Genomic DNA, 16,762 nt, shown 5'->3' on the forward strand with positions numbered 1-16,762 from the left:
CAGGGCAAAGCTTGGAGATGATGTTTAAATAAGGTCTATTGCTCAGGAGGTAAATTCAACTTTAAAGAAAGATTTGCAGTCATCTGAAACGATAGCATTTTACATTTTATTCTCCGACAAATGCAATTGGACAGATGCAAAAATAATCAACATGAATAAGCTTTGATTTTTTTGAAAATTTGTTTAAAAAAACATTAACATAGTATAAGTACAAATGGCAGGTGTCAAAACTGCCTGTAACAAGCAAAGAAGATGAGAACATTTGAAACACCTACATCATACTAAAACAGCTTTAATGGACTGCAGTGTTTACGCAACAGCAAGTCTGAGATGGTGTTTAGTTTATGCAAATATAAATAAATCAAGACTCTCTCCGGGCAGGACTCACCTAGTTTTAGTCATAGTTGTTGAGACTATTTAAACAACAAATAATCAGCAGCCAGCTTGCAAAAACAGTAAAATATCCCATCATCCCAGAGACAGTGTTTTTTTCTTATAAGCTTACGAACTGTAATTTCGTCACACATATATTTCCTAACATAATATTGGAAAACCACTTATCTGAGATATTTTTAACAGTGATATTGCAGTTAGACAAAAGTCCACAGGAGGGAGCTTGGCCCTCCTTTTGAAAATGTGTAATGGGCTGCTTTTTACAGAGAATATAGTCAGTCACATTCAGTCTTTGCTCTCAAACACACAAATGTACAAATCCTCAGTCCTTTGCTTATAAAGGCCCTATTCAGATGGGACAAGAACTACCTGGGGACATTGTGTGATTTAAAAATTTCCCCCGGTGTTTGTTTTGTGCGTCACGTTTGCTCAAGATAAGCGAAAACTGTATTTTACTTGATTTATTTATTGACATTAGCCCCCAGATATGACGCAAACAGCCATTTGTAACTCAAGGCAACAAAACACAGAAACAATACATAGCACTGATGTACAATTTTAACCTCTTTTTCTTTTAAATGTGGGTGAAACAAACTGATTCTACCACACATTATCACATTATCCATCTAATCATCTTTGGAGAGTTTGCTCTTCTGGTTGATTTGAACTTTCTTTTTTGGTGAAAAGGTCTCCATGCCGTGTAGCAAAATAAGTCTCCTGCACCCAAAATGCTGTCCGAACTTTCATGGATAATGCCAATGCATCGTTTGTAATCCTTGAGTGGAAAAAAGGCAGAAACAAGACGCGGAGGAAACAGGAAACCTACGTACAATCCCAAATCACAGCGATACCGATTCACATAGAACCAATATTATCTCATGACCTCTGTGTTTGGCAAAATACTGTTGGTAATTTGCTGTGAAATTTTAACTTCACAAACTACAGACATATCAGATTCACACAGGATTAAGATCACAGATGACCTCTGTAATTATTACAAACTTCCTGTGGCCCCCAGATAATACTAGTCCCGTGCAAATAGGGCTAAACACATCTAAACACACACTCATCCTCACTCATTAGGGATGTCAATGACCAGTTCTGCTTCGTCTCCTTCCCCTCTGTCTTCATCTCCCCTGTCACTGTCTGCATCGCTGTCTCCCTCCTCCTCAGCTGCATCTCCACTGAGCATCTGTCTGGGAACCCAGCTGAAGGGGCCGCTGCCTGCCGGAGGGGCCGCAGTGGCTGACGGGTAATTAGCTGCCACTGGGGCAACAACCTGAGAGGAATTCAAAATAAAGTTAAAATGTTAAAAATGACAAAAGGATGGAGATATGATGAAGGAATGAGAGCTACGGATGGATGACTGCATCAGGACAAAGCATGCAGCATGTACATAAACTTACAGGCTAAAGGGTCATTGTGGCATAGTGCCAAACTTTTTCACATTAGTGTCCCGAAATGTCATTATTACAGTTTATACTGAGCAAAGTTGTAAACTGTAATATGCAAAAGCAGTTTTTAGATTCTCTGAGGAGAACATAAAAGCAGAAATATATTACTTCCTAGTTTTTATGCATATATACTGTAACTTAAACATAACCTACTGTGCCACCTCATATATAAATGGCACATTCAAATACAAGATGTGAGAAGTAAGCAGTATGTCTGCATTCTTCTTTCTCTTATTATTGTTATTATCATAATCATGTCTGAATGTCTCATTTTCCCTTTCCCTCTCTCACCTTCCCAGTTGTCTCTCTCTTGTTTTTAGGCGTCTTTGTTTTTCTCTCTTTCTTCATTCGTTCAGCTGGGGGAGCCAAATACTCTGGTGGGAAGGGCATCTGCCCAACACACACGCAGTCCCCAAATTGCCAAATGAACACACATGCAAAGGCATATTTACGAGACAGACAAACACACACAAAAACATACACAGAAGAATGGACAATGCAAGGACAGTCAGCATCAAATAAAAAACAAAAAACAAATGAAGAGATAAAACAGACTCATGAATAGAATGACAATCAAATTATATTTTAAAAAAAATGCAAAATCAAAACGAGGATTATGTTTGCTGATGAGGAGGTGACAGAGGCAGCAATGTTACTGTTATTGTTGCTGGCCGCAGAAAGAAAGATTGAAACTCACAGTGTTGAGGTAGGGTCCAGAGCCCGATGACTGTAGGGGATGCACACCAGGACGGGACAGAAGGGAGAGATGAGGGGAGGACGATGAAGGAAGACAAGCTCCAGGACTACTTCTTCGCCTGAGAAGAGCACATGAGAAATTAAGAGAAACTCAGTGTGACCGTAAGAGCTTTCAGAGCACAAAATGTGTGATCCACAATGGTCCATTTAGGTTACTAAGATGCACCAAGCTGGTTTAATAGAAAAATGACTCCCCACTAATCTGGCATTTTCAAAAATGTTTTCCAGTGTGGATAAACCTGAGAACAATAGCTTCATATTTTAGTGTGATCAAGGAGAAAACACAGCTTTTGGAAAATGATGCCTGAATAGACATGGTCAGCAATAAAACAAGAGACCATAAATTACTTATATTAATTTTAGTCTCAGTTCCAGTATCAATAACTCTCAAATAACTATGTGTTGGATGATAATACTAGACAATGGTACCTTCCTTACACATGCTAGTTCAAGACTTAAAGGACCAGTTTGTAGGATTTAGGAGCATGTGTTAGCAGAAGTGAAACAGTCATAGTTGTGCTTTCACTAGTGTATTATTACCTTAAAAACTATTAATCATTGTGTTTTTTTTTTAGCTTTGAGTACAAATAATGGGTTGCTGTTGGAGGTGTTTTAACCGTTGACACCCATACCCCTGAAGAGACAATGCTTTTAAGGTTTCAGTTGTATTCTCCACTGTGCATTGCACTAGAATTATGTTTACGACAATGCTTTTTCCTTTTAACATGATCAGTATGACCAATAAGAAGCATGTAATATGTATGCTGCATGTGCTTGCACATATTTATGTACTATTCATAGAATGTGGTGATATGAAATAAAATTCCCAACTCACTTCTTTGCTGCATCTCGTTCCCTTTCCCTCTCCCTGGGGCCTTCTCCTTCACTATTTTCTGATGAAACTGTTGCATCTGAATCTAGAATAAAAGACAGAAAACTCAATTAACTTACAGTCAATTTGAAATGAAAGCATGCCACAGTAACAAACATTTTATTTTTTAGGAGAGCCTTTACAATGAGGAGTAATAACTACCTGAAGAGTCTTCATCTACTCTCTCATACTGTAGCAGTCTGTCCAGAAGGAAGCTAGAAAAGAAGTAAATAACATGATATGACTGCACGTCATCATATCATAACATATTGTTTAACATCCACATATTTTCACGTACACACACACAATGTAATCTCACCTTTTATCCCTGGATACTTTGAGAAGTTTTCTCTGTGCTCTCCTCAGCTCCTCCTGAAAACATTCCTGCTCCTGGAAGAGGGAAACCAAACACGAAATCAGTGCAGATAACGAGACGTGTGTATTTTCTACAATACAGATGAAAGCATGGCTCAAGACTGGCCTTTCGTTCTCAGAATGATCGTACTCACATAAACAAGAAATTTTAATTTTCGTTTGAGATTTTTGTATTTCCGCTTGTAGTCAACTTCGACGTCCGCTTGACCGTTCATTTCTGCAACAAAGAACACAAATAATACAACAATAAAAACTTCCATCTACTAATAATTGGTGTTTTATACCGGAAGTAATGTTAAGTTTGGAAACACAGACTGTAATTAAAAAAAACCAAGAACGTATTGTATGCTAAGCTAATCATTAGCTTACATAGCTAACTCACTAAAGATACAGAGCTGCTGGTCTCTCTGGCCTCTGAAAATATACAACAATATTTATTTCTACCATGAAAACATCTTTTCAATGAACATGCAAGACAAAAATCATCCTCAAAACCAATTTGTACCTCTTGCTTGAGTCTGTCTGTGCGACATGCTCTTGTTTACTATCGTGACGTCGTTGCTTCTTCTTCTTCTTCGAGGGTTTCCACGGTAGCAACATCCAGCGCTTCCCGGCACATTATCGCCACCCTGTGCTTCTTGTGAGAACTGAATACTACAAAAGAATCCCGTTTGAATGATTTGACGGATAAAATAAAGATAAAACAGTTATTTGCCACCAAACATTGTGTTTGGTAAAGAGCATAAACTGTATATGAAGATAAAGATGTACAGTCTATATGGTCCAGAGTACTGATATACAGCACAACATCAAAGGGACTGTTAACTCTTAATGTATCACTCCGCTCAGGTAAACATTAACGGTCGGGAATTACTGTAGATTATAGCGCACCGTCCTATAGGCCTATTCTGTGTCCATATGGCAGATAAAAACTTGTGGGGGTAACTTCCACTCTTTTGGGGGGTCATACATGTGTGGGAGTTTTGGTTAAGGAAAACAAAAAAGGCAGCAGTCGCTGTTGGAGCTGTTACACCGTCTTCCAAGCTGTTGTTTTTAGCTTAGCTGCCTCAGTTTAGCTAGCTGGCTAACCCCGTTTGGCGCGGAGACGAGGATCTTTTAAACACGGTTTACCTGTCCTCTCCTATGGGTGGTGGCTGTTCGCAGAGCTCAGGAGGCGGATGAGACTGCAGTTATGAGCCGGTAAGGATTCTTCCTACTCACCTTAAAAAGTCAAGAGAGACACACGATACACAACAGGCTGTTAAAGTTGGTTTGCGGTAACATGAAGACCTAGCTAACACAAAGCGGCAAGCTAATGTGTAGGAAAATGTTTGTACTAGCAACAGCTGTGACTTCCAGCGGTTATGGAACTATTTGTGTCTGCAGAGCAAAAAAAAAAAACAACGTGTTTTTACAAAAAGTGGTGTTTAGCTCATGAATTTTTAGTGATGGAGGGATCCCCCACCCCCATGCTCTTGACTGAGTGTCCGGCGGGGTCCGAAGCTTTTACTTTGAAAAAGTTAGTGTTCAAAGCAGGCCCGGTTGCCCCAATACTGCAGGTAGGAACTAAGGACTAGGTTGTATTTTGTGGGTTTTCTCTCTCTGAACTGGGGCCATGATTTGTTGCATTGTTTTGTACTTTGCATATTTACACATTTACATGTACATTGTAATACAATTTTCAGATGTCTTTTATGTCATTGAAGGTAAAATTATAACATTTAAATCACTGTTTTGCTTGACAGACTCTTTGCATTTTTCTCAGCTTTCTAGAAAAAAAAGTGGTCTTTTTGATGAAACTAGCCTCTGTTCAGTCTCAGATAAATCAAGAATGGAACAAGGTGCAAACAAGCATTTTTTTCATGATGAAAAGGAGAGTTTCTTCTTTCATTTGAGCTATTTCAGTTTTTGTACAAAATATTTTGTGGGTCTTGAAAGATGACTTAAAATGGCCAGAAAAGCTGTCACAAGCCACTTTAATGTGAACCTTTCCTTATCAATAAATATTCAATTTACAATTGAGTGTATGAAAGTTCAGAGTAATTCTGACCTGTAAGCATGGATCTTCTATAGCTAAGCTACATTGGCAAGGAGCAAAAACCAAGTGTTTCTTCTCGAATAGATAACTATTAAAAAAAATTAAATAATAATCTCTGTTTGAAATTACATTTGGGCATGAAGTTAGTTTGGCACTCACATGAAGCCTTGTGTCTGCCACAAAGCCATGATGATATTCAGTATAACAGCAGCACTCTCTTTGGTGTGATATTGCATAATTAAAGCTCATTCGGAGTCCCATTCATTTTTTATGGATCAGCATCAGACTCTATGACATCACACATTTCAGATTTATTTCTGTGGTTTCTGGCTTTGAGAGAGAGAGTAGCTTGTGTTCACAAATATTGGTCGAACTTTCCTAGGCCATAGGAATAACACACTAGAATTGTCAACTGAGGTGGTGTGCCCTTTAAGCGGGAAATATGGCTCAAATTGAAAGTCTTTCAGTGTTTTTTAAAGACTTTAGATAAAGAAGATAACAAAACCTCATAATAAATCGTAATACATTTATTTGTCAATTACTTAACCTGAAAGCTGCCGTGAACCTCCATAAATGTGATGCAACACCCTGAATCTGCAGTCCTGAAAACTCCTCTTATGGTAGAAAAACAGCTCTGAAGTCTCAAAGTTGTGGGTTTAAATATCTTCTGTGCATGTTTGGTTGTTTTCCTTCTGTTATCCAGAGGGCTTTTTCATAAAGGTGTCTCTTATTCTGAAAATCCTGTCTTAAATGAGCCTTAAAAATCAGTCTGTTTTGTAACGACACTCAAAGCAAATCAAAGCCTGAATTCATCAAAACATCTTAAAGGAGAAAGTAAGTTAGAACTAGACAAAACTTGTCATGTTTGTTTTTTAGGACAAAAAGTAAAAGCCATTTTTTATAAACTTTCCTAATTTGAGAATTGACTCATAACTCAGCTGAAAGGTGTCTGAGTTGCAGAAGAATTTTAAACCTGTCCGCAGCTGCTGAAGGAGGTCACAAAACATACACCTTTATGAAGCAGCACTCTGAGGGGTAACAGAAAAGAAAAAAACAAAAAAACACAGTTGGGATTTGAACTCAAAATCTTCCGACTATGAAACAGTTTCTCTCCTGGGTAACCTCTGAAGACTTTGTGAAATGTCTTCACTTTTTATGTCCAGGGGCAAATACAGGGGCTGTGGGGTTCACATCAAGTTTCAGGTTTTAACCCTTTAAAATTCGAGCAAACTGGTTTGTTTCTTTCAAAAACATGGGGAGAAGGCAACAAGCAACTTAACAAGACATGGCCCCAAATAAGCAAAAAAATGGTGAGAAAAAGTTACAAAAAACCCACCTGAAAGTAAGAGGGGGAAAAAAAAGACAAAAATCATCAAGAAAATGCCCCTTTAAAAAATGCTGAAAATGACAAACTATACATGTATTTATTTTATATATTGTATTTTTTCTGTCACATAATTTTAATTATGAAATTATTATAATTATATAGTTTTTAAAAAATTTTCCCCATTGTTTGGATAATTGTATAAACACAGCAAAATAACCCCTGCTGATTAACTCTTTTGCTCCTTATTTCTCATAAGGGGGGTTTAGGAGAAACAGGTCAGAATTTAATAATCTCCAACTAAAATGCTGAATTATTTCACAGAGACAAAAGACTATTGTGAACAGCAAAATTTTTCTTGCATGTCAAGTTTCTACAGCTTCGGTATAATCTTTTGACTCTTTTTTATGTGTGTGTGTGTGTGTGTGTGTGTGTTGAAGACCTTTTAACAATCAACTTTCCCTTTCTGACTTCTTGAGCTCCAGAGCATTTGTGTTTGTTAGTGTTGTTGAGTGTGCCATACTGCAGCCTCTAGAATAAAGGGCTCAGCTTGATATTAATAACCTCCAAGTACTCTGCATATCTTTTGCCAACCCACCCACAGCTTGCTCTTTGTCCTCTGCCTCGTTCCCAGCACTCCTGCAGTACCAGTTTAGTGAGGTGTTGTTCTTCTAACTGTCTGAGGTTAGCCCAGTAGTTGGTCATTAACTGCTTCCTTCTAATATGTAGTGACATCTCTCCCGCCTGGACTTGCAGGGCTGGGATGGGAGTTGACTTTACTGTGACACAAAAATGTGAGTTTTTGAGGCTGAACCATAGGTGACACTGCCGTGATCAAACGGAACCTGTGTTGTTTTTTTTCTCAAATACAAATATGTGAATAAAGGTAGAAGATTTTAATAATGAAAGCAAAAAAAAATTATTTTCGTGATCTGACATTATTTTGTCTTTGGTATGATTTAATCCTTTGAGACCTGAGCAAACTAGCTTGATTTCTTGTTAAAAAAAATGAAAAAAGGCAATGAGCAACTTAAGTAGAAATTAACCCCAAAATACCTAAGAAGAAGTACACACACACACATATATATTTATGTGTGTGTGTGTATTGATTGATTGATTAGTTTGTTTAAGTGCACTTAATTGTGCCTAGCCTACATGGGCTTATAAGACACTGATTTATATATATATTATGTATACATACACACATGTAAATCACAGCAGGGTGTTCAGCACCACTGTTTCTGTTTAAATAAATGTTTTTGCTACATTTTGTCAGGGCTGAAAGCAGCCCTGGAAGAGAAGAAACTGGAGAGACAGAGTTACACAAAGGTCATCACACTAACAGTCTTTATGACTGACTATCATATTTGTTATTTCTGTTATATATTTTTCACATATTTTCCTAGAATCCTATAATAAGACCATTCATTGAGTTAATATAGCCCACACTGATTTATAGCTGCTTTGATCCTCAGCCAGGAATTGCTGCGCATGCTGCCTTTGGGTTTTATTGAACCGTCCTGTCAGCGTCCCCTCCACCTGCCGCATACTGTAGTGCACTGTAGTTTGCAGCTCAACCTCAGATCAGCACAGTCACTTGCCAGGACCCAGTAGCATGAATTATAGATGAGGAACATTTTCAGAGATGAGTAATGCTGCCTCAGTGCACGTACTTGTAGCCAGACCCCCCCACCCCGTGTGGAGGGTGATGGAGGGGGAAACAAAGACAAAGAAAGAGGCAGAGATATAAAAACTTAAGATAAGTGGACAGACTTGGGGCAGATAAAAAGAAAAGAGAGAGGAGGCTTTTGGCTATGTAGTTGAATGCAGATAATCCAAAAGAGGAAGAGAGAAATGCTGACTGTATGTTTAGAAACAGTGCCCCACTGCTGAAATCCAGCAGGGCACTGACAGCTAAAAAGCATCTTTAAACGCAGCTACCAAAGCAAGCACTGTAATATCTCCTAGATCCTCTCATACCCCCACACGGTAAGAGAGCCACCTTGCAAAAATAAACGTGCATTGTCTCCCTTCCAGGCAAAACAAATGCCGATGTAAAACACAATATCTGCCCCTTTCTGCCGACAGATTGTTCTTTGATTCCAAAGACAGTGGCGGACAGAAATAGACTCCTCTGTGTCTGCTGCCATAAATCGCTGCTGCCAGCGGGCCAGCCAGCCAGAGAGCCCTGCTGGCAGATAAAGTCATCTGCCACCCCTCCTCCCTCCTCTGCTCTTAATGGATCCATATATTCTCAAGTCAGGCTGTGGACACTGATCTGTGCTTGTCGATACGATTTCTGCTTAATTTTCTGCTTGGATGTATGTCCTTGTTGCTCTGTTGGTATGGCGTGTTGTTCTTACCGTGCTGGAATGCATGCCCCCCCCTCTTTCTTGCTCCTTCTCACTTTCTGCATTGTCATGTCCTCCAATTTGTCCCTCCCTCTCACTCCGTCCATCACTTTTATTGCACTTTTCTTAAGTGTCCTCTCAATTTCTGTTTTGTCAAACTAGCAGAAACTGGAATGTACCAAAACCACATGAAAGACCCCAACAACAACTGCAACAAAAGCCTTCTCTGTGAGCACAAGGTAAGCTCCATGTTTTATGGTTTTCACCTGCTGCTGTACTCAGATTAGCTGCCATGAGATACTTTGTCTCTCATATTGTGACTCAGGGCTGGCACAATATCAGATTCTTATCACTACACGATTATCATGGCCATAAGACTGAACGGTAGCGATCTTATCGTGATATCTATAGAAAATTAAGTGCTATCAGTCAAAGTCAGCTTTAACTTTTTTTTTTTTTTGCGTTTTGTCTCTTTGTTTGATAAAAAAATTCGAGTCAAAATATATAGTGTAGGGAGGTGGAGAGAGAGTCTGCTACTGTACAAAATCGTACAGAAAAGAGTACACTTAATGGTTATAAAAAGAAAACCAGATGGTGTTTAGAGAGGGAGACAAAGCAATAACAGAAAGATGCAGACATGGGTTTAGAGGCGCTGGATTATTTACAAGATATTATCATGTGTGTATTATTAACATATCAATATTTCATTTACAAATGTCAAGGTTATCAGCAATAGAAGAATACACCCCTAATGTGACTGTATTTATCTCAAAGTTCATGGATCGTAAGCGAAGAAACTCTGCAGGATATTAAATCAGTAACCTTTCTGTTCCATGTGTACTTTTTCTCCTCTCTCTGTCTCGTGTTTGTGTGCGTGTGCGTGTGTGTGTGTGCGTGTGCGCATGTCTGTGTGTGTGTTACAGGAAAAGCTTATCCAGGCTATTAAAAGAATCAAGCATGAGGTAGACGAGTGCAGAGAAGCAGAGAGAGAGACTCACATAGACTCAGTTGAAGTAGAGGTGCTGTTGCTGCATTATTAATCCTTATCTTTCTCAAAAATGCATCATTTTTTCACATAGCAACTCCAGTTCAATAGAAACTACATGTATATATACATAACAATTCTGCTAAAGCCACTTATAATCCATAATGTCATATCCACACACTGAATTTATAGCCACAGCCAGGCTGAATTGATAATTATCCACCTTCTCTCTCCGACCTTCAGAGCAGTTTTGATGCCCTTGAACGTGAAATCAGCGCAGAGTTTCAGAACCTCCATCGTTTCCTGGATGAGGAGGAGTATAGGAACCTGGAGCGACTGAGGAGAGAGAGACAGAAACAAGTGAAGCAGCTGAAGGAGAGAGAGAAGAAAATAGCAGGGCAAGGGAGGGACCTTGAGAGGGCCATCGCGGTGCTGAACAGCAAACTGGCTGAGGAGGACAGTCCGAAACTGCTCAAAGTGAGGAAGCGTTTTCATAGAAGAACAAGAAATTTGCACGCAGATATTAAATCTGACTGTCACTGTAGTTTTGTCTTATGCTGTTACAATACCGAGCTTGAGTGTGGTGATGGAGGTGAATTTGGAACAAGGGTTATGTGTGAAAGAGGAGGAGGTGCAGAATAGTTTGGCCTCCCTCCATATAACACTCTGGAAACAACAGCGGAGCCACACATGGGGTTATCCAGGGTCACTGTAAGCATTCACCTTGACCTGAAACAATAGTTACCTCACTCTTGACATGTTTGAGCTTTGAACACTGTGATCTCAGGTTTCCATCAAAGGGACCCAATCTGCAGTGCAACCCTCCTCGCCAATCCACTCCTTCTCATCGGCACTTATTTGATCAATTATAGCCACTGACTGACTAAACAGTTGACTCTCCGGGTTTTAAAAGAGCAAATCAATTTCTCATTTAAAAATGAAAGGACAAAAGGAAGTGGACGCATTAGTCAACAAATAGGAACGGGCAGTGTAATGCAGTCTGTCACAACTTTAGAGTTGTTTAGAGTCCAATAATTTAGAGTCCAAACAAAGAGAACTGCTTGAGGCAATGGAAAGTTTGAAAATGTTTGTTTTGTTAACCAACTTTCTTAAAATCCTTTTCTCATTGCAGGACATTCAAGATCTCATAAAAAGGCAGGTTTTCTCAGCCTAACCTTTTTTTTTTCTCCACGGTTTCCCCCACATCTCATTAATCTTGTGTGTATGCATGCTTGGCATGTCCTCTCCTCCATCAATCCATCCCCATAATCCTCACTGTGGTGTGGCTACTACCTTAATATTCTTCCATTCATCATTCAGTCCTCCCCTCTTCCCATTTTGTCAGATCTCAGGTCAGATTTGTACCTCCAGCGGAGGTGGACACTGAGGTACGCTCCGGTCAGTTTGTGGGGCCCATACAGTACAGGATATGGAAGCACATGAAAAGCTGCCTTTACCCAAGTATGTTCATACATGTCATATATTACAACACATGCAGTACAAAATGGCAAAACTCACCTTCTTTAATCCTTTGACACCTGAGCAAACTGGCTTGATTTCTTTCAAAAGCATGGCAATGAGCAACGAGAGAAGAAATCTCCCAGCTATTAACACATTAATAAAACTGCAGGAAAAATAAAAATGAAAATAAATAAATACAATTTTAAAAAACAAAAAGGAAAAGAAAGTAAAAACAACAACAACAATTAAGAAATGACCTGGAAAAGTACTTAAGAAGTATTGTATTTTTAATGAACACTGTGATCACCTGCTGCAATTCGGAAATGCAGCCCTTGTCAGTTATGCCCCAAAAGGTATGGAACACACTACCAATAGATATTTTAAAAGACAGCTAAAAACACCTTTGTTCACTTTAGCCTTTAACAAGGGCTGATTTTATAAAACTTTTTTTTACACTTAAGACTGCTGCAATTATTTTAAAATGTTTTCTCTTAATTGATTTCATGATTTTAAGCACTGGCGTATTTATTGTAAAGCACTTTGTGCTGCTTTTCCTTTATGAAAGGTGCTTTATAAATAAAGTCTATTATTATTAAGTGTAGTTTTCCTCTTATTATTTTCTTTTTTTTCCTTAGCTTATTAAAAATATTTTGCCAAATCCACAAATATCTCGCAGTTCGTGTAACATTTCTTGCCAAGTTGCTCATTGCCTTTTTTTCTCCATGTTTTTGAAAGAAATCCCCCCAATTTTCTTAAGTTCAAAGGCTTTGATACTTGTGAAAGCAGCACGCTCCAGGTTTCAAAGGGTTAATCTCTATTTGCCTACAGATATTACATCAATGACCTTTGACCCAGAGACAGCCCACCCTAATCTGTCCCTGTCCAAGGCTTGCACTTCAGTATGGTTTGATGAGGATAAAGACACGAAGGATTGCCAGCCCAACCCACAACGGTTCCACTATTATTACTGCGTGTTCGGCCATCAGAGCTTCACCACAGGCCGACACTACTGGGAGGTGGAGGTGGGACGTAAGACAGCGTGGAGGTTGGGTGTGGCGCGAGCAGATGTCCCAAGAGGGGAGATGGATGCCACTGGAACTTCCAATGGCCTCTGGACCTTGGCCTTGAAGGACGGATCTGTCTATGCCTGCACAGACCCGAAGCCCACCAAGGTCATCGTGTCTGTCCAACTTGTCCGAATTGGTGTGTTCTTAGACTGTGAAAAGGAGGAGGTGTCTTTCTATAATGCTGTTACCATGGCGCCAATCTACACCTTTACTATGGGATCTGTCGGGGTTCCTCTGTTCCCCTTCTATAATCCGTGTGACGCAGATGACGGGAAAAACATGGCACCACTTAAGATCTTTAACCCTTTACTATGATGAGCGGCTGCAGAGATTTATAACGCAGATTGTTTTGTATATAAGCAGAATAATTCTAACATTTAGAGCTGACGCAATTAGAAAATTAATGCGTAACTATTTTGATCATCAATTAATAGTTGGTAGGAATAATATTTCAAGCAAAAATGGCCAAACATATGCTTCCTTGTTTTATGTAAAATCATACAGAATATTTGGGGGTTTGGAACTGTCATGTTTCACAAAACAAGCCATTTGAAGAAAACAATTTGGATTTTAGGATATTTTCCACTATTTTCTGACATTTTATAGGCAAAAAATGATTGATTATTGAGAAAAAAGATTGACAGATTTCACGATAATGAAAATAATTGTATATTGACTGTGAATGTTTTAGAGTTTGGTGAAAATAAATGTGATAAAATACGAAGATTCAAATGAATCTTGAAAAACGGTTTAGGAAAACAAAGCATGGGGGAGAGTTGGACTCTGCGGTTGTCCCCAGAGCTTCAGGGTCCATAGCAGGTGTTATAATGTTACCTTTGGCCTGTTTATAAATATCTTTGTTGTGCCTGCTCAGTTATGATGTGTCCTGACGAGGTTATGGAAGCTGGGATTAGTGGCACGCCGCGGGCCCAAGGGGTGAGAAAGTGGCGCGTGACACTCAAACAACAAATGACGGCTGACATTGAGTGAGACGAGCCACTGAGCTGGAACAGACAGCTCTGAGACATAACTGTCCTTCTGCGAGTTTGTTTGCACAGAGAAAACAAAGACAACAAGACAGGAAATGTCATAATCGCTTGTTTATTCTTAGTATTCCTTTAGACATGAAATAAAGAAAAATCTATTTTCTTTACAAAACATCTGTGAAGTGTTGTGCAAAAAGGGAGTACAGAGAGAACATGTGGGATGTCACACCACACCCAGGCCAGAACAGCAGAAGTAAACAGAGAAGATCAGGGCAGAGACAACTCACATAGTGCAAGAAGTGCCAGTGGTGTTAAAAGTAGTGGTTTCTTCTGTTAGTGGGTTATCAGAGGTGGGTATGACACCAGAATCCCTCTGGCACCAGTTCGATGTAATAACTCCAGTCCCACTGGACTGAGCCTTCTTTTAGATGCTGGTAACGTCAAGGAGGTTCAAAAGAGGAGAGTTCACAGCGCTATATTGTGATATATCGTTGGGGTACAACACACAGGCAGTAAAATCTGCTCTGTACTTTCTGAAAGGCTCGATAACTGGCGCAATATCATAGAACAAGGGGAAGATTGATGACTTTCACTAAGACCTCTGCAGTTGGATAAATATTTAGAACGAAATGTGTGAGAATTACAATTCTGCAGTTATTGAAAAGTTCCTTACAGAGGCGTAAGGTAGTGACAACAGGCCCCAGTGCAGGCTGTGATGGGCCCTTGTGCCAGATTTTGCATCTGTAGTAGTTACAGTATATTGCATCATCATGTTACCCTGCAGTCATCAGTCAGACAGAAGTCAGGCCAAATTGCTCAAGTTTCAAAGGGTTAAGTTGCAGTTCTAAGAGACTGAGTTGTATTTAACGTAATCTTCTAAAGTAAAAATTGTATGACAGTATGGAAAATTTCCGCCTCACATACCTCAAAATGTTTTTGTCATAGGTAAAGGTAAAGACTTTGACATGTGATTCATTCAAAACAGAATTATTTAGCTTTACTGAGCCAATGTCATGACAAAAACATTAAGATAATAAGAAAGGATTCATTTATTTTCATAGGTTTTTAAAAGTTTTTAATTAATGTAGAACAGGCATTTAAAAAAAAGAAAACCATGACGTTTGCCTTTTTGAGGGCAATAATCGCAAATGGCGCCTCTTTTACTTTAACATGGAAGTTTTTATGATTTATGATCACAGTTGCATTTTTGAGGCAGCAAATGAATCACCTGCAAAAGCCAGCTCATATTACTTCTCTACAGGCCCCCTCTCTCTATGCCCCCCCCCCCCCTCTCCACGGGCCCAAGTGCAACTGCACTGCCTGCACTGTCTATATGTACAAAAACAAATGCTTTCTGTAAATATTTTGTTGTATATATCGGCAGCCATCCATTTGAGCGTTTTCAAAAAGTTTTGTCAGATCCATTGCACTCAAGGAGGCTAAAAATAGTGCATCCAAAGAGCACCTGACTGGACACCGTGCCTTTATTTATAGTGCCGTCTGCTGTAACTATCCAACATTGCAGCTCGAGGAACAATGCGCATGTGTCATACCCTATAGCCTCCACGGGGTCAAAGAATGTGTCCCGCCTCTTTTGAACAGCCTTGGGTAACGTGTAAACCAAAGGCTATCTGCCTCTCTCACATTGCTACTCCCTCTGGCTGGAGTGGCTTACAATCACTGACAATATTCAGTAGTGGTGGTGCACAGAAATTCTGTCTGAGAAGTCTCTCTCTTACCACAACGTAACCCTGTGGGTTACCCACACAAAGCTCTGTCATTCATCTGCTATCAGTAATTCAGTCAGACTCCTAACTGTGTCACAGACGTGATTAATGACATGGAAAACACCCTTGCTTACAGTACAACAACACGCTCAGCACTCCTGACACTCTTCAGAATCATCTGGAAAACCTGACTTTCATTGTCACTTTCATCATCTTTATACAATTTGTCACACATCTCCAACACATTAGCATATCTATAGCCAGTCAGTGGTACCACTTTGCTCAGTCAGGTGTGCAAACAGCTTTTGTGAATAACCACTACATTAAGAAAAAGGTGCCATTAGGAGTGTCGGCAAATGACAGAATACAGGCCAACTATCCAGTATACGTTGTAGGCACTAAACAAAGACAAGAGTCACTCAAATATCTCAAAGTTACAATATCTTTTACAATATGTTGCGACTTCAAACACATTCACACTCATGACTTGAACACAGCACTTGTTTTCTTCACGTTGCAAGACAATTTTAAGCAGGCACATGAATACCTTACTCACAACAGACGGAGAAAGCACATGAAGTACAGTTGTGTCATCCTGTACAAACTGCCTATGCATAGATTCAGCACGCACAAACACTCATAAATCATTCACACTCACACATAATGTGCATCACAGGCATACACACTTAAAACACATAGTCCAAACACACCATGATGGCAACATTTAAAACATCACTCTTCTGGTCACACACACACGGACACAACTTTAGGACAATAAAAGCCTGTTTTTCATGTTGTGGGCATGCTGCAGTCAGTGCTTTAAGTGACGTAGGTTAAACATTTTAATACAACATGTAAATACTGTGAGAGATGCTGTCTGCTGTGAGTATCATCAGGTTGGAATGGCAATAACAGCAGATCATTGATCTAAAAAGATCTAATATAGTCTTGATAGATTTTTACAATATTTGGTA

At 39.4% G+C, this 16,762-nt stretch overlaps 2 protein-coding genes across 9 annotated transcripts; one reads left to right on the plus strand and one right to left on the minus strand.

Annotated features, from left to right (window-relative positions):
- Positions 1 to 84: 84 nt before the first annotated feature.
- ino80e (INO80 complex subunit E) lies at positions 85 to 4,465 on the minus strand. Its single transcript, XM_042489432.1, has 8 exons — positions 4,355 to 4,465; positions 3,984 to 4,066; positions 3,794 to 3,864; positions 3,637 to 3,689; positions 3,439 to 3,520; positions 2,545 to 2,662; positions 2,139 to 2,237; positions 85 to 1,672 (listed from the first exon to the last, which is right to left on the minus strand). The coding sequence occupies exons 1-8, from the start codon at positions 4,380 to 4,382 to the stop codon at positions 1,466 to 1,468; spliced, it is 741 nt and encodes a 246-aa protein (XP_042345366.1). The 5' UTR covers positions 4,383 to 4,465; the 3' UTR covers positions 85 to 1,465.
- Positions 4,466 to 4,835: 370 nt separating this feature from the next.
- si:ch73-54f23.4 (zinc-binding protein A33) lies at positions 4,836 to 15,088 on the plus strand. 8 transcript variants are annotated; one of them, XM_042489382.1, is made up of 7 exons: positions 4,836 to 5,049; positions 9,725 to 9,801; positions 10,486 to 10,581; positions 10,791 to 11,024; positions 11,680 to 11,702; positions 11,893 to 12,008; positions 12,837 to 15,088. In XM_042489382.1, exons 2-7 carry the CDS (start codon positions 9,736 to 9,738, stop codon positions 13,388 to 13,390), a joined length of 1,089 nt encoding a protein of 362 aa, XP_042345316.1. In that variant the 5' UTR covers positions 4,836 to 5,049; positions 9,725 to 9,735; the 3' UTR covers positions 13,391 to 15,088. The 8 variants fall into 8 exon arrangements, with proteins under 8 accessions (XP_042345316.1, XP_042345319.1, XP_042345320.1 ...); XM_042489385.1 differs by having other exon boundaries at positions 9,728 to 9,801; XM_042489386.1 differs by lacking the exon at positions 4,836 to 5,049 and adding an exon at positions 9,398 to 9,469 and having other exon boundaries at positions 9,728 to 9,801.
- The last annotated feature ends 1,674 nt before the right edge of the window (positions 15,089 to 16,762 follow it).

Source organism: Plectropomus leopardus, chromosome 7 (assembly GCF_008729295.1).
Source record: "Plectropomus leopardus isolate mb chromosome 7, YSFRI_Pleo_2.0, whole genome shotgun sequence".
Lineage (NCBI taxonomy): Eukaryota > Metazoa > Chordata > Actinopteri > Perciformes > Serranidae > Plectropomus > Plectropomus leopardus.